This window comes from Plectropomus leopardus, chromosome 20 (assembly GCF_026936395.1).
Source record: "Plectropomus leopardus strain MGB_pleo_1.0 chromosome 20, ASM2693639v1, whole genome shotgun sequence".
Classification (NCBI taxonomy): domain Eukaryota; kingdom Metazoa; phylum Chordata; class Actinopteri; order Perciformes; family Serranidae; genus Plectropomus; species Plectropomus leopardus.
The window spans coordinates 24,238,070-24,264,486 of record NC_142195.1 but is presented as its reverse complement, the minus strand read 5'-3'; the positions used below and the strand labels follow the sequence as shown (position 1 = coordinate 24,264,486).

General features: G+C 38.1%; 1 protein-coding gene across 2 annotated transcripts in view; it reads left to right on the top strand.

Moving 5' to 3' along the window:
- The window catches only part of niban2a (niban apoptosis regulator 2a), a 35,318-nt gene that overhangs the window by 4,843 nt on the left and 4,058 nt on the right, over positions 1 to 26,417 (top strand). Inside the window, exons 2-13 of one of the 2 annotated variants that reach the window (XM_042509413.2) lie at positions 2,191 to 2,321; positions 4,378 to 4,506; positions 4,594 to 4,699; positions 5,543 to 5,710; positions 15,726 to 15,841; positions 20,293 to 20,397; positions 20,495 to 20,657; positions 22,871 to 23,058; positions 24,071 to 24,226; positions 24,496 to 24,609; positions 24,795 to 24,902; positions 26,236 to 26,347. In XM_042509413.2, coding sequence (XP_042365347.2) covers positions 2,191 to 2,321; positions 4,378 to 4,506; positions 4,594 to 4,699; positions 5,543 to 5,710; positions 15,726 to 15,841; positions 20,293 to 20,397; positions 20,495 to 20,657; positions 22,871 to 23,058; positions 24,071 to 24,226; positions 24,496 to 24,609; positions 24,795 to 24,902; positions 26,236 to 26,347 — 1,596 coding nt within the window. Of the gene's footprint in view, positions 1 to 2,190; positions 2,322 to 4,377; positions 4,507 to 4,593; positions 4,700 to 5,542; positions 5,711 to 15,725; positions 15,842 to 20,292; positions 20,398 to 20,494; positions 20,658 to 22,870; positions 23,059 to 24,070; positions 24,227 to 24,495; positions 24,610 to 24,794; positions 24,939 to 26,235; positions 26,348 to 26,417 lie in introns of both variants that reach the window. The other variant, XM_088070803.1, reaches the window with a different exon arrangement.

Sequence of the window (26,417 nt, the reverse complement as noted above, 5' to 3'; positions counted from 1 at the left end):
TCATGACATTTAGGTTGTGAGCAAAAAGGGGAAAAAAACGATAATGCTGATACATGTGGCCATGAAGACTTTCTTTCATAGGATGGCTGAACAAAGTCAAGGTGCCTTCCCTTGGAGATTTAAGGGCCACATCCAACTGGCAGGAGACCCCAGGGTAGACCCAGAACATGCAAGAGAGTTTATATACCTTATCGAGTTTAGGAACGCTTCAGGATCCCTCAGATGGAGCTGGAAAATGTAGCTGGGAAAAGAAACATCTAAACTTCCCAGCTTAGCCACAGCGACCCAGCCAAAGAAAAGCAGCAATGTACTCTCTTAGATGTCATCTTTTCCAGGTGCCTTTTAACAGTTAATTTAATCACAATTACGGTAGAGTTGAAAGAACCACCTCATTGTTGCTGTGTCTGATGTCAGCTGTTTCTATGGTTCTTTAATGGCATAAAAGAGTATGGTAGGGTTGATGAAGGGATATAACAAAGCTTTCTGGCATGCCTACACAGGTTGAAACAGAGGATTGAGTGTGTGATTCATGATGTGGTCTTTGTTCCCAAATTCCAATATCCAAGTGCCCAAAAGGCTGTCCATGTACAATTATCCAGTCTGCTGACTTTGGCACAGCAAGAAAACCAGTGGAAAGTACCGACTCTCTGCACATTTGGAATGGAAGCCCAGTTAGCCAGCACTTATCTTGTGGAAATTCACACCAAATAGAGTTTCTGTCAAACTTCCACAATTTTGTTTTAAAGACAAAAGTAAAAGAAAAGTTTGCCCAAGATCCATATCTGATAGACATTAAGGTTCATAGCTAGCCTACTAAACTCTCTTTTAGCTGTCTCACAGTCTTTCTTTGTTTCCTCTAACCTGTCCACCCATCTCCTCCTGGCATGACACAGTGTTTTTAATACATTTGTGTCCCTGTCCCCTGTCTCCTCCACATTCTCTCTCCGTCCTGTCCTGTCAGCTCTTTCCTTCCTGCTCTCCCACTGCATACCGGCCCTCTCCTTCCTGTGTTGTCCCTTCCATAAACAGATCATAGTCATCACTGTCTGCTGCTGACCGAGCCAAACACGCTGATCGGCTCGCAAACTGACTCTTTTTCCAGCACTGGAACGTGGGAAAAGCTCATGTCCCCTCCAGCAGGTTCTTGGACTATTTATTAGAATTCTTCGTGCAGAGACTAGTGGAAAAGAAATGCTGAGTCAAGCTGCGGAAAGGATCAATACAATTTAGGAAGGCAATGATTCATCTGAATTGATATGGGGTGACTGGATACTTTAGCTTCTAAAAGGGTGCAACTAATCATTATTATCATTATCAATTAAAAATTTAGTCTGAAAATACTGAAAATGTGACAATTTCCATTGTGGAATCTTCAAACATGCTTATTCTGACCGACCAACAGTCCCAAACACCTAAAGATATTAATTTAATTGTGGTAATAATTTTGTGGCACTGGCTAAAGTTGGTTTAAAATGCCAAGTAAGGAGACATCTAAAATAGTTATTATGATTGAATGGTGCAGACATTGTTCTGCGACTTTTGACTGTAGTCGCATTTTAACTATGCAAAAACTTTACAAATTATAGTGCTGTGCCACACAGCTATGATATGAAATATACTGTGCTGATAATACATATTAGGTATCATATTTTTCATGCTGCACAGAAGTCACTATGTTTGCTTTTCAAAAGGCCCACTTCAAATTTTACTATGCTGCGCTTTTCATGAAGAGCTGATAGCAGCAGTAGAGGTTTTGGCCTCTCTGACGTGGTGACACACAATTTAAGATCGCATGTCTGCAAAGGAGAATTGCAGCTCCTAAAGTATTCACAGCCGATATTTACAGAAGATTTAAATTGCAAACGTGATCTAATAAATTTTAAAAACATGTCCAAAATTAAGTGAAAGTCATCCACAGAGATTCATGAGAAGATAAAGCATGTTACAAGACTTTGCCACATCTTTCTTGTTAGAAATTAAATAAACTGCATGAACTGTTATCTGCTTACTTGTGTTGTTTGAACAAAAATCAACTTTAACCATATCATCTAAGCTGTCTTCATTAGTTTTCACGTATCATAAATATGTTTACCTTTCATCCATTAGTCTAACTGCCATAGAAAGATTATATCATTAGCGTGATATGGATGTTTTCTGATCATTGTGTCTGTCTGTTTTGTCTCCTTGTAGCTCGGACCAGAGATGTAATGAAGGAGTTCAGTGATGTATACGAGCAGCAGTACGCAGTCGCTCTCTTCAACTGTGTTCGCTTTGAGATAGAAGGAGGAGGAGGAACGCAGTCACAGCTGCTTCACAGAAAGGCAAGTGCATTGTACCACTTATAAAAGAAGTTTAAACCTGTTCAGTGTAGAAAGATAAAAGACAAGCTATGCAAAGACAGAAAGTATGTGGCTTCCACCTGTGACAGGGTTTTAATATCTTATGTCATAGAAATGTATAACATGCATCTTGCTTGTAGGATTTCTGATATTTGATATACAAAAAATTTAGTTTTTACCTTTTGCAAGTTGAATAATTAATCATTTTGATTCAAATGATACTGCTGCTACTCAGCATTACAAATGTACAAACATAAATCTCTCCAGCTTCCTTTCTGCCATTTTAGAAGACGTATAAACAAATTTACACTATTGTTTCCATCAAAACAATTTATGCATTACACAATGCATTAATGCAGGATTTGTTAGGTAAACTGAGCTCAATGTTATACATGACGCGAGGCATGAATGAACTCATTTTTGGGGTCTATCTACCAGTACATTACAAGGTCTCTGCATTACCACTTTGTGTATTTCTCTCATCATTTTTGGTAACTGAATGTACTAACAGTCCCACTTTTGTTCACGTTTTCAATCACTGAAGGGGAAGTGGAGCACATTTCACACATGAACAGAGATGCTGTTTGGAATTCTATTATGTTGGTTCATCTACTCTCTTCGCTGTGTGGAGGACAGCTGCCTGTGTGTGCTTATGATATAACGACGAAATGATGCATATATGAATTGACGCTTTGCAAACATGCACATACACACACGCATGCACACACAGAGGAGACTCAAGCTATGGCTCTTTATTTTTATAATCTGCTTATTTATTCATTTACTTTCATTTAAAGATGCTCCGATACCTGAACTTGAGTAGTAGCCGATGCTAAGTCGTAATTGTGTTAAAAAAATGACAGCTAATGTTGTCTCGTGTGATCAAGGCCTCTGTAAAACATGAACAAACGCATACAGAGAATGAATGCCATGGAGAATTGTTTTATCCAGTAGAAATTATTGCCAAATTGCTGACATTTTTCTAATGGCGACTTTGAACTACTAAACAGAAATCAATTCTTCTTCACTTATCTAAAATAATACTTGCCAGTGACTGTACGGCATAACCTGCCATGTAGGCCACAGTTTTAGAGCAGCAAAGAACTGATTTCTAGGAATACTGCCATTTCACCCGTTGTGAAACTGCTTTAAAATGTGTTACTAAACTACATGGTATCAGAATGGTGCATAGGCTGGTATACTGACTGATGCCAGATCCAGCATTTTAGGCAGTATTGAGTCCTGCAATACTAGTATCGGACCAGTATTGGAACAACTCTATTTTTATGATGTAAAAATATTGGACTAAAACTCAACAATGCTATAAATGTTCAAAATCTGTCTGAAATTTGTATTATGAATATATGATTCATACCACTAATTCTGTCATTTAATTGGAGTGTATTGAAAGCATTGAGCTGATCAAATTTTTCTGGTAATCAATTTGCCCTAAAACCACATTTTTAGCTGCATATGTATATCAAATCCTGTGTTGGCATCCTTGTAAACAAGCTGCTTATTTAGTGAAAAATCAATAAACATATACAGTAAACCTGTATTATTTTTAACAATATTAGCCTGTGGTCTACCTCAGTTAACCTGAGAAGGCTCATCACGCTCTGCGCTGCCCTGACACTAGAACAAGTGACCCTCTCACTAATGCACACAAAATTCCCAGCAAACAAACAGCAGCTAATCTGCTCTCCAACACAAGCACCTCTTTATGTTTCAGCTGGGTTCCCTCCGCCTCGCCTTCGTTCTTTCCTTCCTCTCTGAGAGGTCTCAGTTACAGTATTATTTGATCTAAGACAGGAAACCTGAAAACAAAGTGGGTGGTGTGTGTCCTTGTGTAAACACTAAACAAAATTACCACCCCCACATATGTGGGAACACCAGCTAAGCGTCAGAACTCTTGCATAGATAAAGCAGATCTGAGGGGAGTTAATACAAAATGTACATTTGTATCATAAGTTTCAGTGATACATAAAATATGACAATGTGTTACGCTTTGGTGCTAAGTGTCCCTGTGATTTTTCAGGACCCTCTGGCAGGGCGGTCCATCTTCTCAGGGAGTCTATTTCAGTATCTGGAGGAAAATCGGAAGTGGAGAAATCGCTTTGTGTCTGTGCCAAACAGCTACGACATCAGCCTCTATGAGAGCAAAACAGTGAGTGCGCTTCTTACTCGGCTAAACAGCTGTCGGATTTGGTGATCTGAGCACTTGTGTTCAAACAGTTTGCCATCTCTCTAATAGGCACATGAACGGGGCCTCCACCCAAAAGTAACCATCAACTGCGCCGGATACAAGGCTCTGAACTCAATGGAGGAATACATGGAGCTGATTAACACTAGCCTGCCGGGTGAGGACAGAGAAAATAATGAATATATTCTACAAATATGAACATATTTGACAAAACATGGTAAAAATGGTTGTATGTAGCATAACAGTTTATCAGCACATATTTTACACATACATAAGTTGACTTTATGTCTAAACATTAATTCAATAATATAATGTATTCTCTCTCAAATGTCCAAATTTCATCTAAGGGAGACAATAAAGGCTACCAGGGTTGCAGCGATAACCATCTCAGAAATGAATGTCGCTTGTCAGTATCACAGTATAACAGAATTATTAATATTGTCAGTCAGGTTATTTTGTTTAAACAAACATTTCAATATTATAATTGAAACTTGAAACCGTTTTTTAAAAAGTGTAAAAAGTCTCTCTTTTGAAAATAACTAATATAAAAGGTGAGATTTTTCCATCCAGTTGCATTTTCTTTGTTAATATTGTGGGTAAGAAAATGTTCACAGTATGATGACCGTCAGTTTTCATATCATGGTATTACTTGAAACTGATATAGCGCTGCAACCCTATTGACAATTGTATTTAAAAACACTTGTCCAAATTAATTAATTAAAGTGAATTAAAATTAAACTGAACAAAATGAGATATTGTTTTATCCAAATTTAATCTGATTAAAAACACAACAATGGGACAAGAGACTGAAAATGGGCAAAATGAAATTTCCGTTTTTAAAGTCCGATATTTTACGTAACTTCTTTTTACATATTTAATCTCCAATGCACCTGCTTTTTTGATTCTTCTTTATATATCCTTTTGCATTTTACTTATTGTCTAAAGAGCTTTCTAAATCTCTTAGTTTCTCATTTTTGTTCTATCGTGTGGTGTATCATAGGTATCAAAGCCAAAGTGAGCAGTCATCCATTTATCAAGTGTGCGACCCAGTTCCCCCTCATCCTGTGGCACCCGTACGCCCGCCACCACTACTTCTGTGTGATGACGGAGAAGGAGCAGAAGAAATGGCACGCAGTGCTGCAAGACTGTGTCAGACACAGTAACAATGGTAACAACACACACAAGCACACAATGACTTCACTTCCACTAAATAGAGCACTAATACCACTTGAAAGCTCCCTGGTGGCGTTGAGTTAATGAGATTCAGATTATTAAAAACTGTAATGAGCAGGAGATGACAAATGCTAAATTCAGTTGTTCCCAACTCACAGTGCAAGTAAACACACCAGCGCTCCACCCTGGACAATTAGTGCCTCTCTACCTTTGTTGGCGCTTCAGACGTGGGTGTGTGAGAGTTTGTGTCTCAGTGTGAAGCCTCTACATGCCATCTGTGTGAGCTGGTTGATCTGTTAATGTGAGATCATGCAGGAATGATGGGCATTTTATTTTTCTATTAGTCTTGGTAACAGTGTGACATGTTGTCGTTGGATCAGAGCTCCAAATGTGACAAATTTTTCAGCCTACACAGACATTCATATTGTGGGCTGAGACTATTTACTCAGCCTGTCTCTATTTGAGACAGGCATTTCTTTAAATTAAATTTGTCCTGTTTTATATTTGATCGTATTTATTAAGAAGCTTACCACTTTTACTTGAATGCTGCTCTTGTTTGTGAATTTATGTTACTTGGAGGGTACTGCGATGCGTTTTTTTATTAGGGTGGAGAACTAGTCCTGATCTGCAATAAAGGTTTTTTTTTGTGATGGCATGACTCATGTGTCACTGTGCTGAGACACAGAGTGCAGAGACGTGTCAGAGGACGTACAAACGTAACGTAATCAGATTTTTTTGTCATGCTGTATTCTTGGCTTGGAAAGAGTGGCATCTTTGGCTTTTGTGTAGAAGAATTTGAAGTGATACAAATGATTGGCCTGTTTCCAAAACTTGCCACATGGCATGTTGGGTGCAAATTGTTTTAATTGGCAGTTATATTTGAATTTTGCAGTAAAACTTAGGGAGTCCATTTGTTCCCTTTGTTTGAGGAGAGTCAAGTTCCTTTTTGTGGCTGCGTGCATGTATGCCTGCATGTGTGTATAAGTGATCTCACATTCACTGTGCTTTATTTAGATATGAGACAGAGAGAACCAGAACTAGTGGGAACGTTGGGGAAGTTGAGATAAAAATACAAAACTATCGCGATTCGAACAGTGAACATGATTGGGCTTGTTTGGATCCTGCTGGCTGCAAAGGCAGGTGGTGTTTACAGAGATTGTAGATCAAGCATAGATTATTAACAAAAGGTTCTCATACAAATCATGAATTTAAGACCACATCAGGCTTCGCCAGGCTTTGCCCAAAATGTTTATTGTAACACATAACATGACTTTTTGAACCTCTTATACATAGCTAAGTACCGGTTGCAGCCATGCCGTAAGAGCTTGTTCAAAAATCCAATTTTTGTTAAATTTGCACAGATCCTCTGGATCCAACAGATCCTCTGGAAAACAAACTATGAATGTTGTTGGTGCAGCTATACAGATTCGCATAACATTAATGCGAGAGGCAATGTCAATGGCAACTGTGTCTTAGCATTTTTTAAGAATTTTGAAAGATTGATTTAAGACATTTTAATACCAGTTAAGGTTAATGAATTCAATGCCTAAAAATATAAGGATCTGCAGGAACCATACATATTATAAAATATATATGTGACTGGGAATGTCTAATATGCTGCTATGCATCCACTGTACATAATGTCTGACATATTATATTACCCTGGCTGACCTCAATTTTTAAGCACACAAGTATGTTGTTTTACCACTGGGTGTGCACACATGATTATAATGCTGTTTGTATGGTTTGAGCTTTAAGGGTTGAACAGCTTTCCTCATGTGAAAGCAAATATATAGCTAAATAGTCTAATTGTACTTGAAGTTATTGTTAAGATGAATCAGCACACACAAAGAGTCTTTGTAACTGTCAAGTCGGCTGCATCAAATCACTCAACAGCTACAGAAAGATGCAAGCAAGTATGCAATGTAGTTTCTCTAAAAGTCTCCTCCGTTAATTAAAATCCTGTGTCATGAACTATCCAACAAACCTCCACACCATGTGTCAAATGAAATGCCACACTGGATCTAAGCTCATCAGCAGGCTGACAAAGTTGCCCAACCTGATTCAACCTTGTTTCGCGCTGAGCCAACTATCATGCCAACTGTGTTGCATGAATTCAGTGTTCTGCTTAATCACACATGTCTATGCTAGCAGCTCTCACAGGTATTAGTTTCAACATCCAGTACAAGCTTAAAAGATGGAGAATCCAAAAAACAGGAGCTTTTACTCTTTAGTTTAAAAGAGTCTGGTCAAAACAAGGCAAGGAGGCCAGATTGGAAGCCAAACACCAACTTTTATGCACACATTATTTCACTGTAATACAAAATGAGCCTCTGTCTGTCTTCAGTCATGCTCACCCGTTACTTCCCAGCACTACCTGTTCGGGCATGTTCAGTGAACGCCAGAGTCTCTGCCGCACATTCCAGATGTGAGGCTGGGCTCCGGGAATATGTTGTAACTAACAGAGTATGTGTTGCTGTTTTAAAGTTGCTATAGCTGGTGTCAGAGTCAATTGGCATTCATGTTTTTGGCCTGTGTTGACACGCCCAGTCTCACCTCTGTCAGGTCTGTGTTGTGAGGAAAACCAGAAGCGGAAAAAGACTTTTCCTAGGGGTGATAAATGGTTTTACAGCCTGACCCCTAACCCCTCTGCAGTTTAATTTACTCGCTGGATTCATACACACACATTCATATACACAAGCATATACATTTACAGTATTTTCAAAAGGGCTTATTTAAAAATGTTGGAATTAATACTTTGATTTAATAATAAACGATTAGTGTGAATTTTGTATGGCAATGGATGGCATCTGAGACTTTGCACATGGTTTCCTAAACAGGGCGGAGTTTTAAATTTGGAAATGAACACTTTTTTAATATTAAATCATTAGTTAAAAATTTGTATGGCAGTAGATGACATCTGAGACTTTGCACATGGTTTCCTAAAACAAGTGAAATATGACCACTTAATGTTACAGAGCATTTCAGTTATAGTGCACAAAAGTTTGGCAGTGGCCAAAAAGAATAAACTGCTGGGAGCGAAGCTTTATGCAAAGCAGTTCTTCAGCTGAAAACTGACACTATTCATCTGGCTTTGATAACTAAAAACCACAAGTTAAATGTTCCCACTGACACACTGAAGATACATTTGCATCCACTAACGCTCTTGTTGTTTTATCTTGAATAGCTCTCCAATAAAACATCTTTGCATCTCTCCTTAACAGGATGATTTGCAAAACATCCTGTTAATAAGCTCAGTTAGCAGGTGACCTCATCGCAGTATTCTGCTCAACACAAAGCTGCAGCCGATCTGACGTGTCAGTGTTCATGTTGGCACCGCAGAGTTAAACCAGGTTAAAGCTGGACAAGGACAATCTGCATACCTAACACACCCTTTACAACAGACATTTTTGGTAATAACTGTTTACCTTTGTTTACACTTCAAAATAAGTAGTTGAAAAGATTTAAATCTGACTGTCCTGGATGCTTGACCTTCAGCAAAACATCTTGTAATTAACCTGGTAAATAAAATGTTATTATGACTGAAAATAGACCTAGTAAGCCCAAACTGAAATTTTCCATAAAGCCACAGGCGTCTTAGAAAGTCTCCAGTGATGTAATAGTGTCGCGGTTGAGGTTAAATTCATAACCTGACAAGTAAACACAATGACGTCTACTCCCAAAGTAGTTTGTGTATCACTTAACTGGCTGATCAATGGAGTGAAGCAACATTTTTTAAAATAAATGAACGTGGTTCCCACACAATTTTACCAATGACTTTCTAAAACTTTTCCATATTTTACCCCATTTCCATGACTTAAAGTAGTTAAATCCAGCCTGCCTGGACACCTTTTTGAAAATAAGCTAGTTGAAGTAAGGTGCATTTCCAAATGTGGAGACATCTGCACACTTCCTTAATCCATGATCAAATCTGCCTATTATATTCTGCTCAGCACAAAAATGTCAGAGGTTTTGGTACAGCGTCTCTACCAAGGTCTGCTTCATGAGCCATTTATTATATTTGTTTGAAAGCCGTGCATTATTTAACAAGCACTTCCTGGGAATTTCTAGGTGAGCAACGTGCTAGCACTTGTTAACTTAGCTTGCATAAACATTCTTGCCCCCGTTACTAGCTGCATACACCAATGTGTATCACGTGATAGTTTTACCAGTTAAACAACGCAGCACTAGATTTTAAATTTGTATGACAACGTATTTAGGGATTTATTTACCTGTAGGTTTTTAATTTAGCTTTATATTCATTTTGCCATACATTTCTTGTGCAGCAGCAGAACGGGATAGTGTTTCTCTGAGATCTTAGGTGCAAAATACAGAAATAAATATCAGAAGACACTAAAAACAGCCACCGAACACTAAAAACAGCCACCGAACACTAAAAACAGCCCAGCAATAAAACGACTACAAAAACAGACACTAACAATAAAAAGCACTAACCACCAAACCAAACATAGTCCCTAAAAACAATATGACGGAAAATAAATATGAAATAAAATAAAAAACAATATAAAATAAAATCATATAAAATATATACCATTAGGGCTGAAACGATTCCTCGAATAATTCGAGTAACTCGATTACAAAAAATGATCGAGGAATTTTCTCTGCCTCGAGGAATCGTTTAATTTTGCCAGCTCAAAGCATGGTATTTCGCCCAGACTACTTTTAATGCGGCACAACGCACTGACGTCACGCACGTAAAGGAATAAAAAAGAGGCGGCGGATATGTTTGGTTTAAACCACGGATGTAGAGGTAACGACGAAGAAGGCTGACAGCGAAAGGCACAAAGAAAAGGCAGAAAATGTTAAAAGTGTGGGAGCATTTCAAGCTGGACACCAAGGCGAACACTGCTGCGTGTATTCACTGTAAGACAGCGCTTGCATACCAGTAACAGTACGTCTTCAATGCTGCAGCATCTCCACCGAAGGCCCCCTGTTTACTCCGAGAGCGGAGGACCGTCACCCGAGACAAGGCAAAATTAAGTTAACGTAGCGCTAATTAATGAGATTAACGTTACTGTACCTTGCTAACATAACGTTAGCCCTGCGGAGGGCTAGGTTTCTATTAATTATGACTACTGTCGATGCGTGGCTAACGTGCCTTTCACACAGGCTTTATTTAATCTGTAAAAACACAGCGCTGCAGAGTGATGAGGGTGGAAAATAAAAACATAATAAAGCTAACTGGGTAGTTAAAAAAGGAAACCAATGGTTCATTGTTAGGTGAAATGTCTTATTGTCCCATGTATATTTATAATTGCTCTTTAACTAAACAAAAATATGTTTTATCCGATTACTCGATTAATCGATGGAATTTTCAGTAGAATACTCGATTACTAAAATATTCGATAGCTGCAGCCCTATATACCATATAAAAAAAATAACTTTAAAATTCTAAACATAGTGTTGATTCCAAATAATTTTCAAGCCTGGAGATAAATTTTTCTAAATTAACAGCTTTTACAGGAATTTCATGACCATGGGAACATTGAATTAGTAGCATAGGTAATATTTAAGCAAAACTGGAAAATATTCGTTAGTTCCAGCTTTTTGATTGATAGTGAAATAACTGATAATCAAATATCTTTGGCTTTAAACTGTTAGTCTCGCAAAAAAAAGCAATATTATAGGCCCTTAATGCATATATCTCTTTCATGATTCATTAATTAAATAAAAGAAAAAGAGAGATTAATTCTAAATACATATTAGTTTAGTTTCAGCCCTTATGATGGGTTCAGTCTGTGCAGCAGTCCAGCAGCCGGGCTGATGCCGCATCACATTAGTAGTCAAAGACTGCTCCAAGCTGCTACTGGGCCACTAGAGGACCATCAATCACATTCAGGTCTCCACCCCCACAGCCCTCTGCTCTGATCCACAGACCTCAGACTAATTCCTCTCAGCAAGAAGAGACCTGCAATCGCACATTCAAAGGGCAATAAAAGACCAATTCAAGCCAGGTTTGTGGCTTGTCAGCATGCGTCTCAACACGGCATACAATTCAAAACGTTGGCATTTATGTACTCCATAGTGGTACTGTCAGACAATGCAGAGTACGTACTAAAAAATAAACCAATACATGGTGTCCAGCATTCACTGAGTTGCTGCTAATGGCAGCAGCAGGGATCTGCATATTTTAGGACTTATTCAGTCCTGTGTTTGTGATGTCTGCGGCTGATGGTATGTTTAAGTGAGTATTTATTGTACTGTGGCTTTGGCTGGTTCTATAGGGCCACACCATATGGGGAAACCCTCTTTATGCATGTCGGTAAAGGGGGCAGCAGCAGTATAAGGGTTTGAGAGAACTGATTATAAAGGTATGAGGCCTGCGGCTGAAGTCTAATCGGACAATATTTGACATCAAAATGGTTAATGGGTTTAAAAATGTCAAATGTATTTAAACTCTAAGAAATATACACACACATTTGTGAATGTGAAGGCCTGGGAACTCATCCATGGCTGCAGCTCAAATCCCACCAACCAGAGAGTGGTGAGCAAGGCAGGGAGGGAAATGCCTCAAATAAAGAGACCGTGGTAAGTGCTGCCACATGTTCTATTTATACATAGTAGTACACACATGCACACACACTGCAGAGAAACTAATCTGTTCCTTGATCTTGCTCGGTTCAGACACTAGGAGAATGTGTAGTGGTTTACAGGCCTGGCAGGTTGTCAAAATATGTTATTTTTTCTGTTGGCACCGAGCAGAAGTTTCTCTTTAAGTGGGCAACAAGCTAAAGAATTTACTTTCAGGCATTTCACACCGATGATCTGGCCGCAGTTTGTGCCCTAAAATTGTCCAAATTACTGATTTAATCGTGAAAACTAAACAGCCAACACCAAGACTGAATGTTTTAGCCCAATGATTCCCAACCACCCAGCCATGGGTAAACAATATGATCATGGAAACGTTTTAATAATAATTATTAACTATTACTATTTATTTTAGGGGTTCTAAAATATCTTGTGCAGGCACTGTAAATGTCTGAACCCATCATAATTCCAAAAAGAAAACGCTCTGGGTTGTTTGTATTTCTTATAAATAATCAAAATCACCTTAGGTGGCCCTAAGCTCAGGATGCAGCAACAGTGCCCTTGCAAAATAGGGTTGGGGAAACTTTTGGTGGAGAGGCAAACATGACATGATGATGGATAATTCCACAAAAAAGAAAACACTAGGGTTGTAATCGACTTAAAATTATGTCAGTCTAATCAGATTTGGCTATCCAATATGATGATTTGATGATCATCAAGTTTCCTGTAGTGTAATTAACATCATATTATGCATACTTTTATCATGATGGCCCACCGGCATATGGAGACATGAAATACAGAGCTTTTCAGTGTATGTAATATTTATTAATTGTGCAAAACAATAAAAATACTTCAATTTAGGTTTGATGCATTGCACCTGTTCACTTTGCCAAATGAAAAATGTATATATGTTTGTAATATTATTTTTTAAAGAATCAGCATGTTGGCCGGTTCTAATATTTCATTTTAGAGCAAATATCTGCTGATACTGATGATGTGCCGATATTATTGTGTACAGAACAGACAACTATCACTGGATTACTTTGCAGAAAGGCAAAATACCATTCAGTCATGTGAAACCATCCAGATAAATTATATTCATGGGGAAAACTGGTTGGGCAGGGAACACTTAGAAAGACCATGTTGTTGGCATGCGCATTATCAGTTGTGGGTCTTGAACTGTCTGGTATCAGGATACCATAAGCCAATCTGCTGCTGTGTCCCTCAGACACTCTTCACTGCATCTGACCTCCAAATGATGGCTGGTCACGTGCCAAAATGCCAGCTGTCTGTGCCGTTATTTTCCCATTGCGTCTCTAACCGTAGTGTCCAGTGAGTTCTCATAAAGACCTGTGCCAAAACAAGCTAACACGCGACCCTCAGCCTGTCAGCAAACAGTTAGTGAGCCGGGAGCAGAGACAGCTTCCTGTCTGGCAGTGCCTCTCCCGTGCCTCACTCCTCGGTCACTTCCTGTCTTTGTCCGCCTCCTCTGAGTCACATACTTATAGCTGCAGACAAAACAACTTCACAGACATTCAGGCATTAAAGACACTCACACACTTATGTGTGTGCATGACAGACTACACAGACCGCAAAAAGGTAATCGCTCAGGCATTCTGTGGGTAAACCAAACATTCATGCAGACTGCAGAACAGGAAACTGTATTTTGTACCACATTTTTTGGCACCTCAAGAGACTCACAAGACAGCAAGAGCGGACACTGAAATGTCCAGAGCAGCCTCGCCAACACTTTTTTTTTAAACATTTGTGTTGCAGTTATGCAAAAAGGTAGAGAAATGTGAAATCCGATTACTATTTGGGGCCCATTGCCTTTAACCCTTAGGGCCCATTTTAATATTATTTTCAAAATCAAGCTTTAAAAAAGTATTATAAATTAAGATGTTTTCCTGTTTTCATTGAGTTTTTTTAACCAACATCAGTCCTAATCATAAACATCAAATATTTATAAATTTTCGGAATTTTAGTCCTTTAAATGCCAGGTTTTTGTGATGATGCCACTGTCTTTTCAGATTAAAAGAATGAACTATTTTCAATACACTACATGCCAAGTAGATTTTTTTTCTATTTTGATCATCACAGTCTGGGATATGTCAGTGATTTGCAACAACATTGACTGTGAGAGTGCATTTAGTGAAAATAGCATGTATTTTCTCCATATGCCAAATATGGTTAAAAGAATCACATCATTAGGTGGAAAATAGTAAATATATATATATATATATATATATATATAATTTCTAAGGCAAACACCCAAAATGACAGAAATAATGCAATACATGTTGTATGATGGCTTTGGGATCAAAAATTGCAGTTTGAATGGGTTTTGGCCAATTCTTTTTGCACTAATTTGATATTAAACTGGTTGAAAATTGGCTTACTATCCTGTAATACCCGTACTGATATGTGCCATCATATCATGCTCATACTGTAAATGGTCATTTTTGGGCTGGTCAGTTAATTAGGAAGTCAGTATCATTGTGGTATATCTACTTTTATTCAAGTAAGGTCTCAAAATATTTATTCCACCACTGCAAAATTGAATCACTTATTGCTGCTATTGTTGAAGTTGTGTTAACCATCATAAATTATGGTAAACAACATTTCAATAAGGGCCGGGTGGACAAACCGCAAACCTATCCTTTAATTTGTTTGTGCATCAAAGAACTTGCTCTTGTTGCCACATGAGAAAACACAACTGAAGCTCAATCAGTCATTTTATTTAAAGGAAAAACTGAATGACAAACTGCTAATTACAGGGATGTTTTCTTCCACACACCTGCTTGCTCTCTTTTGTGAGGGATATTTGACTTTCAGCACTCTGTGTCCCTCTGTGCTGTGGCCTTGAGAGACGGAGAGAGGCAGCCAGTGATGTATTTTCATCGCTTAAACACAACCACATGATAAGAACCAACTTCCTAAAAGTGCATGCATGTTGCCGGGTGCTTTGTGAGCTGTGCCTTTTGTCCTGTTGTCTGGGAGGGGCAGTAACCAGGGCAACCAAATGAAATCTGTCCTCCAACAAGCAAACATCTTCCTGTTTTCAGGGATGACACAACTGTGTGTGACAGGGGTCGAGTGTGCATGTGTTGTCCTGCTCTCTAGCGACTGTTACTGAATATACTGCTGGCCAAAATTAGACTCTGACAGTCTCACAGAAATGACTCAGATGTTATGGAAACGGTTGTTATCGTGGGAATCTACACAAAACCAACGAATGGTCCACATATTTGTTCATCTAATACCAAGTAAACATCCATTTAGTAACTGCAGAGCAACCTGAGACCGTTTAAATTGCAAAGGACTCTAGTAATTTTGTGAAAAAGCACCTCTCTATCTTGCCATTAAGATAATTTCAGCCAGTTGAATCTCCTTTTATACAAAGTGAGACCGGGGGCTTGTCTCTAATGTCACCAAACTCTGCTCTTTTCTGCCCCCAACAGGTCTGCCAGAGGACTGCACCGTTCAGACGCCAGCCTTCACTGATGCTGTGAGACATTACAGACAAGCCAAGGGACACTATGGGACTTGGGATATGATGTGTGGAGTGCCCCCACAGGTCAGGATCTCAGATTAATCACAGTATAACTACATCCAGTTCATCTGAAAATGGGTAACAATGCCTATTCATGTAAACTTGGCTATCATGAAAATGGTTTATATAGTTTTTTATTTATAAACATGGGTTAAATAAATAAAATAAATTATATGAATAATATATAAATATGTACAAGCTATATATAAATAATTAATATAAGATAATAAAAAATAATTTTGATAAAAATAAATAAAATCAAATAGATTTTAACATTACAGCACTTTCCCACTTTAATGAAAACTGAGTGCCACAGAATAATAGTTTTATCTCAGTTGTATTTTTTTCATAATAGTCAGAGCCAAAATTGAAAATACAACTCAATTAATTGCACAGCCCTACTGCAGATTCTCAGAAGGAACCACCTTCATAAGCCACATACATCAAAAGATACAGCCAGTAATACAACTCAACACTGAGCTGTGCTGACACTAAGCATACTGTTCTTCAAAATGCATGTTTACTGCAGGTGACAGTTAAAAGAGATTTTCAGGAATAATTTCCACTAACAGTCCCTGTGACTACCTGTGCAAAGGTCAGGTCAGGGCCAGAGTTCAACCTATTTCGAGGCCACAATGATGACAGTTTTCTCGGAGGCATGGCTGCTTTCCAGAGAAAAGTTGTTTCTCAATGAATGGGCTTTAGCTCAGGAAAACACTCGATCCACTTCACGAACACACACCCTTTCTTCACACTACAGTACAAGAGTACACCTACACAAGACCTTCAAAGAGACGGTCTGCAACGAGACCCCACCTCTCAACATACCAGCGTTCACAAGGACACACACACTGTTGATCGGGGTCTCCCCTCTGAATGACTCTCTTTCAGTGTGCTGCTCGTGCTTCACTTCTTTAATCTGTCTGTTTCCTGTTTCTACCTCATTTAACTCAGCTAAACAAACAAGTTAAAGCTATTTAATATCAGCAGCAGGTCAAATTAAAATGATACATATTTCTTAATGTATTAGAGGTTTTTTTGAACTTGATATAAGACTTTTAAGGAGAATATAAAGGGTAATTTCGGCATTACAGAAAGAGATTTTTCCATTTTCCAGCATCTCTCTTCATTTCAGACATTCCTGTGGATTATTAGTCTATTATGTGAATATAGAAGGGGAAAATGAGCTGCAGATGACCATGAGTACTGTAGTTATGAGTTTTCTAAATCCAGCAAGGGAAACCACAGAAGAAGACGTCAGCTGTTTGTAAAACGATCAACCCAATTGTTATGTTAATATGTCACAAAAGAATGGGCTATGAGTGAGACACAGTCATGTTTACATTTGTAAAGTCAGTTTACAGTATTTTCTTATGACCAAAGTTTGCATTAAGTCGAGAGAAAAAACGGCAAAATTAATCAGTCCACATTTATAATACTCAAACATGACTGTTATTACATATAACAGTATTCAGAGCATAAAATCATCGTAATCTGAGGCGGAGGAAGTATTCAGACATGCAAAAGTACTAATGCCATAGTGCAAAAATACTTTGTTAACAAGTAAAAGTCCTGCATTAATAATATTACTTAGTTAGGCAAAAGTTAATATAATCAGAAACATATAAGTTTTAAAAGTAAAAGTATACAATCCTGAAAAAAAGCCCCAAACACTAAAATTATAAATAAATTCAACATAAATGTTTATCAAAAACAGTTGCCACTTACTTAAGTACTGTGTATTTAAGCACAGTATGTGAAATGTACATAATAACATTCATCCCCAAATGATTAAACTCAAGACCTACATTTTTAGTTTAGCTTTTAATTGAACTATACCTATTTATTTATTGACTATTTATTCATAAATGTTTGTCTGTTATGCTGTTTTACTATATGATTTATTATTTTATTATTCTTTAACATTTCTTTTTGTTATTATTTGTTCTTTTGTTCCTTTCATTTACTTCTACCATTTAGTGTATTTTATTTATTGTACTAATTGTTAATATTATATATTTTTTATTTTTATCTTTTATCCATAGGTTTTATCCTGTCTCTGGTGTTTCCCTCACTTCTGGTAGCCTTTCCTCAGTTTCACGGTTTTAATGAACACTCATATTTTAGTACTTTAATTAATTACAAAGTTTGGCTTTTTCCTCTGTGCACTTGTGTGTATACATAGCAGCGTCACCACAGGAAGCAATCCGCAATCAATGCCAACAAAAATACAGTACATATGGTGGCAACTGAAGAGCATACATGAACAGCCAGCTGACAACACAAGAATCAAGCTTTTTTCGTGGAAAACATGACACTTAGAAACATCGCAAGTGCAAACAATAAAACAGGACAGCAACAGTTCATGTTATAAACAACCTCTGCGCTTTTCCTACTTGTCAATATGCCCGCTGTGAATTAGCCGCACTGCTAGCATAACTGCTAAAAACAAACACCAATTTAACAGAGCCGTGCATAAATACAGTAAACAGAGGATGACTCGTATCAAAGCACAAATAGATAACACTCACCTTGATGTTAAGCGTAGTCCCTGCAGGGAAGGAAACACGAAAAACACCAGCTGTTTGCTTAAAGCGTTAGCTTAAAGCGCTGTTAGCGGGCGACAGTTGAAAAAACATCCGACAAACAAAGTCCGCACACCGACAGCCGCAAAACAAGCGACAAAAAAATAGATTTCTGACATAAAATACTCCCGCGGCGACATTATGAGACTGTTACTGTTACAGACTGTTACTGCTACATGTCAGTTTAACTGTGAAATGTTACATTATCAACGACAGGGGTAACAAGCGCGACAAACGTAACAAACGGACTGATGGCCGTCCCAAAAAAAGTGGGCGGGGCGTAGGCGTTTTAAATATACCGCCTTTTTTAGGATGGTAGAATAAAGGTACCTGAATGGAATGAATTGTCACGTGACAATTTGAAGCGATTTGATTGGATTTATTTAATAAAAACATTTACTTTCCATTATTTTTACCATCTTCAATTTTAGTCTTTGAATGTTTCCTTTTATTAAAATAGATGAGAAAAAAAATATTTTTATTTCAAAGTCCAAAAGTGAAAAATGAAAAGCCATTTTTAGTTTTCAGGGTCAGAAATGTAACATACAGAGATGCCATTTAATTGTCTTTTTCTCCTATCAAAAAGGGTAAAATTAAAGTCTTCCATTATGCTGTGCAGAATCTCCTGACACACCTTGCAGAAAAAACCTCTGACTTATTCATACTTCTGTCATTCAATTCAATGAAATGTATTGTTCACATCGCAAAAAAACAGCAATAAATATGTTATGCCCAAAATGTCAATAAAAAAAAACGCTGACTAACAATTCACTTCCACTCCTCATAGATTTTGCACCATTTCAGCAACATGTTAAGTAGAGTGATTTTAAGCATTTTGTAATCTTGTTTTCAGTTATTTCAGCCATTTTTGAAAACGTGGTTTATTTATTTATTTATAGACAAAATGTGACAGACATTTATAGACAAATTAGTTTACAACAGAAATAAATTTAGTGCAATGTTTTGGTATCTAGACCTTTATCAGGTATGTGAGACATTAAATCATGCAAATATCGATTTAAAATAGGGAGGGAAAAGAATCAATGTAAAGTGCTTGAGGGTTAAATAAGTTCAGTTCAGACTGAGATATTACCGCCACCAGTGGAACAATAATAATACACCAAAAACATTGTTTAAATTAGTGCTTTCAGACAGACAAAGCACAATATAGCCTACTGTATCTGTTGTTTGTCACGTCTTTCTGTTCTTCCGTGTGGAAAAAAATACCCTGTTTTTGTCTTAGCCATTCAGTACCTGGAGCAACATGCTTCACCAAATATTTAGTTTAGCTTAGTTAAAACCTCATGGAGGTGCTGAGCTCTGTGTGTGTGTGTGTGTGTGTGTGTGTGTGTGTGTGTGTGTGTGTGTGTGTGCGCGCAAGCACAGTGCCATTAAAAGCAGCTTTCCTGCCTCTCCGTATCCAGCTGTGTGTCAATCGCCCCTCTGTATCCATGTAACCACAGGCGAAGGAGAGGCTGCTCTTTTTTTTTTTTTTTTAGGGTTTATTTTTGTTTTTCTTTGGGTGCAGGATATTGGTTGTTTTTGACTACACCTCTAATGTAAAATTCCCTGGTTGGCACATTGCCATAGTCACAGGAATTGGTGAAAAGGTGGGGCTGACCTTGCAGCTCACATTATGAACTAAAAGGACCATTAGGTAGAAATCAATCTGTAACAATCTGGTCAAATTTATTATAGCATAGCAATATGCACGGAAAACCAGGCAGTTTAATTTAATTTAATTTAATTTAATTTAATTTAATTTAATTTAATTTAATTTAATTTAATTTAATTTAATTTAACTTTATTGCTTTACTCATAAATGATACACTAAATTTAAAATTGTGTATTTAAAGTGTATAAATTCTGCTGTATGTTGTTTATGTACAGATTTTGGCCAATCTAGTGATGGAGACCCTCCACCCAGAGCTGAGAAACATTATTGGTCCCCGTCTGAAGGGGAAGATGCAGCAGAGGCAGAGGCACTGGATGTTGGTGAGTTCATAAAATGCACTGCAGACATGCTATAGGACACAAGAGAGACTCAGACAAGTCCAAATCAATTACGTCTTAAAACAACTGTCTCCTCCAGATCTCTGATGCAGTGTACAGGCAGGTGTTGTCTCAGACCACCGGGCAGTATGACGCACTGGTCGAAGCCTGTGAAGCCCAGAGAGTGCCACTGGACACCAGACTGCGAACTGACATGGACCAGATCATCACGTCTAAAGAACATGTCAGCGGAAAGATACGAGGTGACCACAGACCTACATGCAGTACTTGTGCACAACTTAATATTTTGGCAGTGTATTTAAGAGTTGTTATGATCGGTTAAAGGGACAGTTCACCTCAAAATCAAAAGTACTTGTTTTTCCTCATACGTGTAGCACTATTAATCACTCTAGATGATTTTGATGTGAGTTGCAGAGGTGCTTTTGTTCATTTTTAGGATTGATTTTACTCTATTTGTTGAATATTTTTGGAAACACTTTTTGCATTTCCAGCAGCTATATTTGCTTCTGATCACCACCCTGCTTTTTGTCACGGGAAGCACACATTTTAACATGCTTTTTGGCAGTCTATCGGTTCATTGCGGTTAAAATTTTTATTTGTACACATAACATAACCATTATGTCGAAAGCGCTTATATTACAATTTCATTTAAGGCTTTTCTACAAAATTTGGTCTACAAAATGTTAGAAAGTGGTGGAAAATGTCAATTAGTGTTTTCCAAAGTCCAATATGACATCCTTAAATGTCTTGTTTTGTCCCAAACCCAAATATATTCAGTTAACTGTGAGAGGGGAGTCAAAAAAAGATAATTTTGACATTTTTTCCTTTAAAAAATGACTCAAACCGATTAATCAGTCAACTAGTTGATTAATCGTTGCAGCCTCTAGTTTCATTGTAAAGCATGTCATAACCACACATTTATATATCTATTGAAATAAACTTTTCTACTTAATTTTGCCCAATTTTAACCCAGACACCCAGGTAACACCTATAAATATCCATAGCCATGCTTACTGGGACATAGTGCACAATAAAACCTACATCAACTAAAACATGGATACCAAGGAAGGAAGGAGAGAAGGAATTAAAAACACAGCAAGAAATTCTGACAGACAGAAATAAATATTTATCATGTTCAAATCTACTCTTAACTGAACACCACCTGAGTTTACAAACGTCTAACATGCCACGCAAAATGACTTGGTTCACTTGGTGCTCGCTGTGCTGAGTAACATGATCTTCCCTGCCTCGAGTGCACGCTTCATTGTTCGCTTACTGTTTGCCTGAGCGAGATCTAGCTGTGCTCTCTTTGGTTGGGGGAAAATGAGTCTGGTCACTGAATAATGCCACAGTGCTCAAGTTTCTGACACATTTGTTTGGACATTTGGCACTGAGAGGTTATTTACTCTGTAACTAAACCTTCCTCCATATCTGACATTTTCCAGCTCTTGGTGGATTCTCTGCACTTTGTCCTCACTATTTTGTATTTAAGTCTGTTGTTTATGCTCACTCTGTCTGTTAGCAGGCTCCTGCAGCATCCACCCCTTTGAGCTGTGAGCCTGTCAGTTTTCTATTCAACAATTCACTTGACACAGGCTGCCCACATTTTTCATGTGTGCTCTTTTACCATTGAACTAAAGTGGCAGAACTACATTCCATCACCTGCTTTATATTTCTGACTTTGTGCCACAGATAAGACAAGAAACTACAAGAAAACTGCATAAAACGGTGCAGGATCATAAGGGGGAATGCAGAGGTTTGAGAGTTGTAGTCTGAATTACATTTTGTTGGCCACTTTTAGCACAGGTATCATGTTTATCAGTTAGCTGTATCTGAGAGTTGGGCGAAAGCTGCAGGGCTTCCACTGAAACTCACGAGTGTGTTTACTTGAATGTCATACATGCCAATCATATCAACCTGGTAATAAGCAGCACATTGTACGCTGTGATTACTTATTAGCTCTGTAGTCAGAGCCATGCCTTTATTTTTCTTTATCCTTGACCCTTTAACACCTTTACTGACATCAACTTCTTGTGCTGAATTCATTTTTATGAGTATTAAACCTCTGAAATCTGAGAAAATTGGTTTGATTTCCATTAAAAACAAAACACATATTGAGCAATATTATTAGATATTATATTAAAAAAAAATAATAATAAATAAATAAACGTATTTTCAGGTAATTTTCTGTTTTTTTCTTGATGTTTTTTGCTTATTTTCAGGAAATTTTCTTATAATGTTTTATTATTTTTTTGCAAAGTTTTTGGCCATTTTGTTATTGAGTTGCTTATTGCCTCCTTCCCATGTTTTTGAAAAAATTCAAGCCATTGTTCTCCGGTTTCAAAGGGATAAACTGACTCCTCATCATCATCTGTCAGTGTGTGTACAAGCTGCGGTAACTCACCATCAAAATGTCCTTTTCCTCTGCTCTCCATGTGTCGCTCCTGGCGTGCAGCTCTGGTGTTGCCCAAGGCGGAGCAGCTCCTCCGGACCAACGTCCAGCCCTACATCAGCTCCATCCTGGAGGCCCTGATGGAGCCCACCAGCCGCGGCTTCTCCGAGGTCAGAGATGTTTTCTTCAGGGAGCTGGTGGAGATCAGCAAGAACTCGCTCAACGGAGGGGGCAAAGACAAAATGGGAGATGTGAGTCATGTTTTGCTGACTGAAAATGTTCCTTTCACTCTTTCTTTAATAGATTTAGGTAATTTAACATACCCAGTAACACAAGTCATATAAGTTTTTTGATAAGGATAATATCGCGGGAGGGTGTTATGCATTTAAAGAGACAGTTCACCCTCAGATCAATAACATTGTTTTCCATGCACACTTCCTTCTGCATATTGATACGGTTGGTGGGTGTATTTTGGTAAAAACAAAATAGTTCCTACATGAAACTGCTTACAACAAGGTCTGTGGATTATCTCGAGTAACCAAGTCATGATTTCTGGAAAGAAACATTGTTGTTGAGTTATTCAAATCTATTTTTTTGCACTTTGAGCACCACAAGCAGAGTGCAATCTAGTTCCATTATATTAGAGAGAAGGCAGACATCTCTACAGCCGATATCTCCAACACTCAACAACTAACACCAAAACAATCTAGATTTATAAATAGCACCTGAGGAAGAAAACGTATTTTGAATTTGGGGGCAAACTGTCCCTTTAAAGTTTCATTATCTAGCAGAGTTGCAGCATAGTAGGTGATAATTTTCAGCAGGTTTATCACTATAATTCCCATTCACAGTACATACAGTCACATAATTTATGACTACTTAGATGTTCTTTTACTTGCATCATCAGTGGTGACAGGAAATTAATTTTGCTGTCTCCCAAAAAAAGCGAGCCTTTTTTTCCCACATCTGTTTCCTATGCTGCTTTTCTTCACTCAGAACTGCATCAAAGCACATACAGAAACCTTGCTTAGCCTTATACATGACAGGAACAAAAGTTTTGGTCACAATAATAGTATTAAAGTGCATGACAAGACATTTGTGAAGCCACGATGGTGCTTCTCTTCAAGTCAGAGTGCCCTTAGCTGCTCTCTGTGACCTGAACAGTCAACTGAACTTCTCTTTCAGTTTTGATCTTATTTCTCCTTGTATGATGCTCGCACCACCTTGATCAATGTTAACCTTGTCTCTCTGTCCTCCCCTCAGCACCTGGACAGACTGTCCATGCTCGCCTTCCACCCAGTGAAGATGCAGAGCTGCTACGAGAAGGTGGACGAGCTCAATCTGGAGGGGCTGCAGCAGAGGTTCGACGTCGCCAGCCCCTCTGTGTTCGTCAGCAGGGCTCAGATCCTCATGAGGGAGGTAAGGTAGCAGCAGTTTTTTCTGATATTTTACAAAGAATTGGCATGGGCCAAAGCAGTGTGAAGAGGCTTGAAAAAACCTAGTTCCTAGTAAATCTGCTTGCCTTGCCTGTAGTGAAGCCTCTACTTACACTTGCTGGACAAAAACAGTACTACAGTTTGTAAAGATAAACAGTAAGAGCTGACATTGTGTTTTACTGCAGTGTCACTACCAGCATCAATCTGTTCATTTTACTAATGCATAACTTGACTTTTCTTTTATTCTGACAGCAAATGGACAATGCAGTGTACACATTTGAGCAGCTGCTTAACCAGTCTTTAGAGAACCAGGGAGAAGATGACATGTGCAAGAACATCCAGCGATGCCAGGAAAGGGTTCTCAAGGTAAATATGAAACAGAAAAGTGGCATAAACTGATGGTGACATTGATGGAAAGTCGATAAAATCAATAATCTCATCAAATGTTTTCACTATTTTAGCTGCAGCACGTTACAGAATAAAGAATAACAGTATAAAAACAGACTTTTAGGATCTCTCTGAGCTTTGCATGTGTTTCTTTTTTTTGTCAGAAATATGATTATGACAGCAGCACAGTGCGCAAGAAGTTCTTCAGAGAGGCTCTGCTGCAGATCACCATCCCATACATGCTGCAGCAGCTCTCGCCATCCTGCTCACCTGTGAGTAGCGCCAAACACAGCCTCGAATCATCTTTTGTATGCCTCTTTTCATTTTATACTCCTTTTTTATACTTAATTTTATACTTGAATTGCATGCATTCCAGTATACAATATATCTTTGCAGTATTGTGAATGTTTCAACCAGTTTATCTTCTAAGGGGCATCATACTCTGAAATTCAGCCCTAACTTTCTGATGTCTATTTACACCCAGAAGCCATAAGTAAACCGTTCCCATAATTGTGGAAAGAGAATGATAAATGGCATGTGTCAGTGGCTTGTTATATGGCTTACAACACCCACTGGGCTCCACTTGCAAAATGTCACTCAAAGAGACATGGACCAACCAGGCAGGGACTCCATATAACCACAAAGAAACATAAAATGACTCTAAAGAGACACAAACACAAACAACTTCAAGGAGATGCGAAACAGTTGCAAAGAGACTTAAGACAACTATGAAAAGGGGCAAAACGACCGCAAAGAGAAACTAAATGACTACAAAGGGATGTAAAGCAACTACAAAAAGACTTCTAGAAAAAACTAAAAAAAAAACTAAAAAACTAAAAAACTAGAAAACTACAGAGACAAAAATGATCACAAAGAAACACAAAAGAGCTACAAAGAGACAAAAAGACTACAAAAAGGAGCAAAATAACAACTAGCAGAAAATAGAAAAAAATGGCCAAACAATCAAAAAACAGCTACAAAAACACACAAAATTAGCACAAAGAGGCACATTGAAATAGATTTAAGTATTTTGAGATTATACAATATAACATTAAAAAAAATAAAAAATTCAGGGTGTGCAGTTGCTCAGTGGATGTGTCCTGACCGCAGTGGCTGCAGGTTCGAGCCCAACCTCGGCCCATTGCTGCATGTCATCCCCTCATGTTCAAAAAAAGGCAAAAAGTTTTGACGCTTTGACAACTGTACGGGAGGAACTTTTTTTTATAATTCACCCGTCTACATTTCATGAAGCCGCAAAGTTATGCATATTTAAGTGTGGCCCTGCTTGAGTGACTGGCTGTCTGTGAGCTGTTGCTGCAGTCTACCAGTGAGAATTAGATCAAAGTATTGTCACCTCTGGCTCCAAATGAACAAAGATGATGAAATGCCAAAATCAAGGCTTCAAAACTGAAGTCCTTAAACCAATAGGTGACGTCACGGTGGCTATGTTGGATATCCATTATGTTATACGCCGTATGGTTTTAGTGCCTTATTTAGAGTTGTAAGCACATTTTGGGATAATATAGTGAATAGCATATATTTTAGCCACAATACTTGATATGTTGATGGCTTTATAAAGCTCATCTCTGCTGCCTCCTTCCTCAGGAGCTGCCTAAGTTCAAAGAGCTCATCTTTGAGGACTTTTCCCGTTTCCTGCTGGTGGAGAACATGTTCGAGGAGGTGGTGCTGCAGTCTGTCTCCAAGGACATAATGATGGGTGAGGACTTAAAAAAATTTGAAAATGATTGTTGCCATAGCAATAATAGTGATAGTCATTATCAAATTTA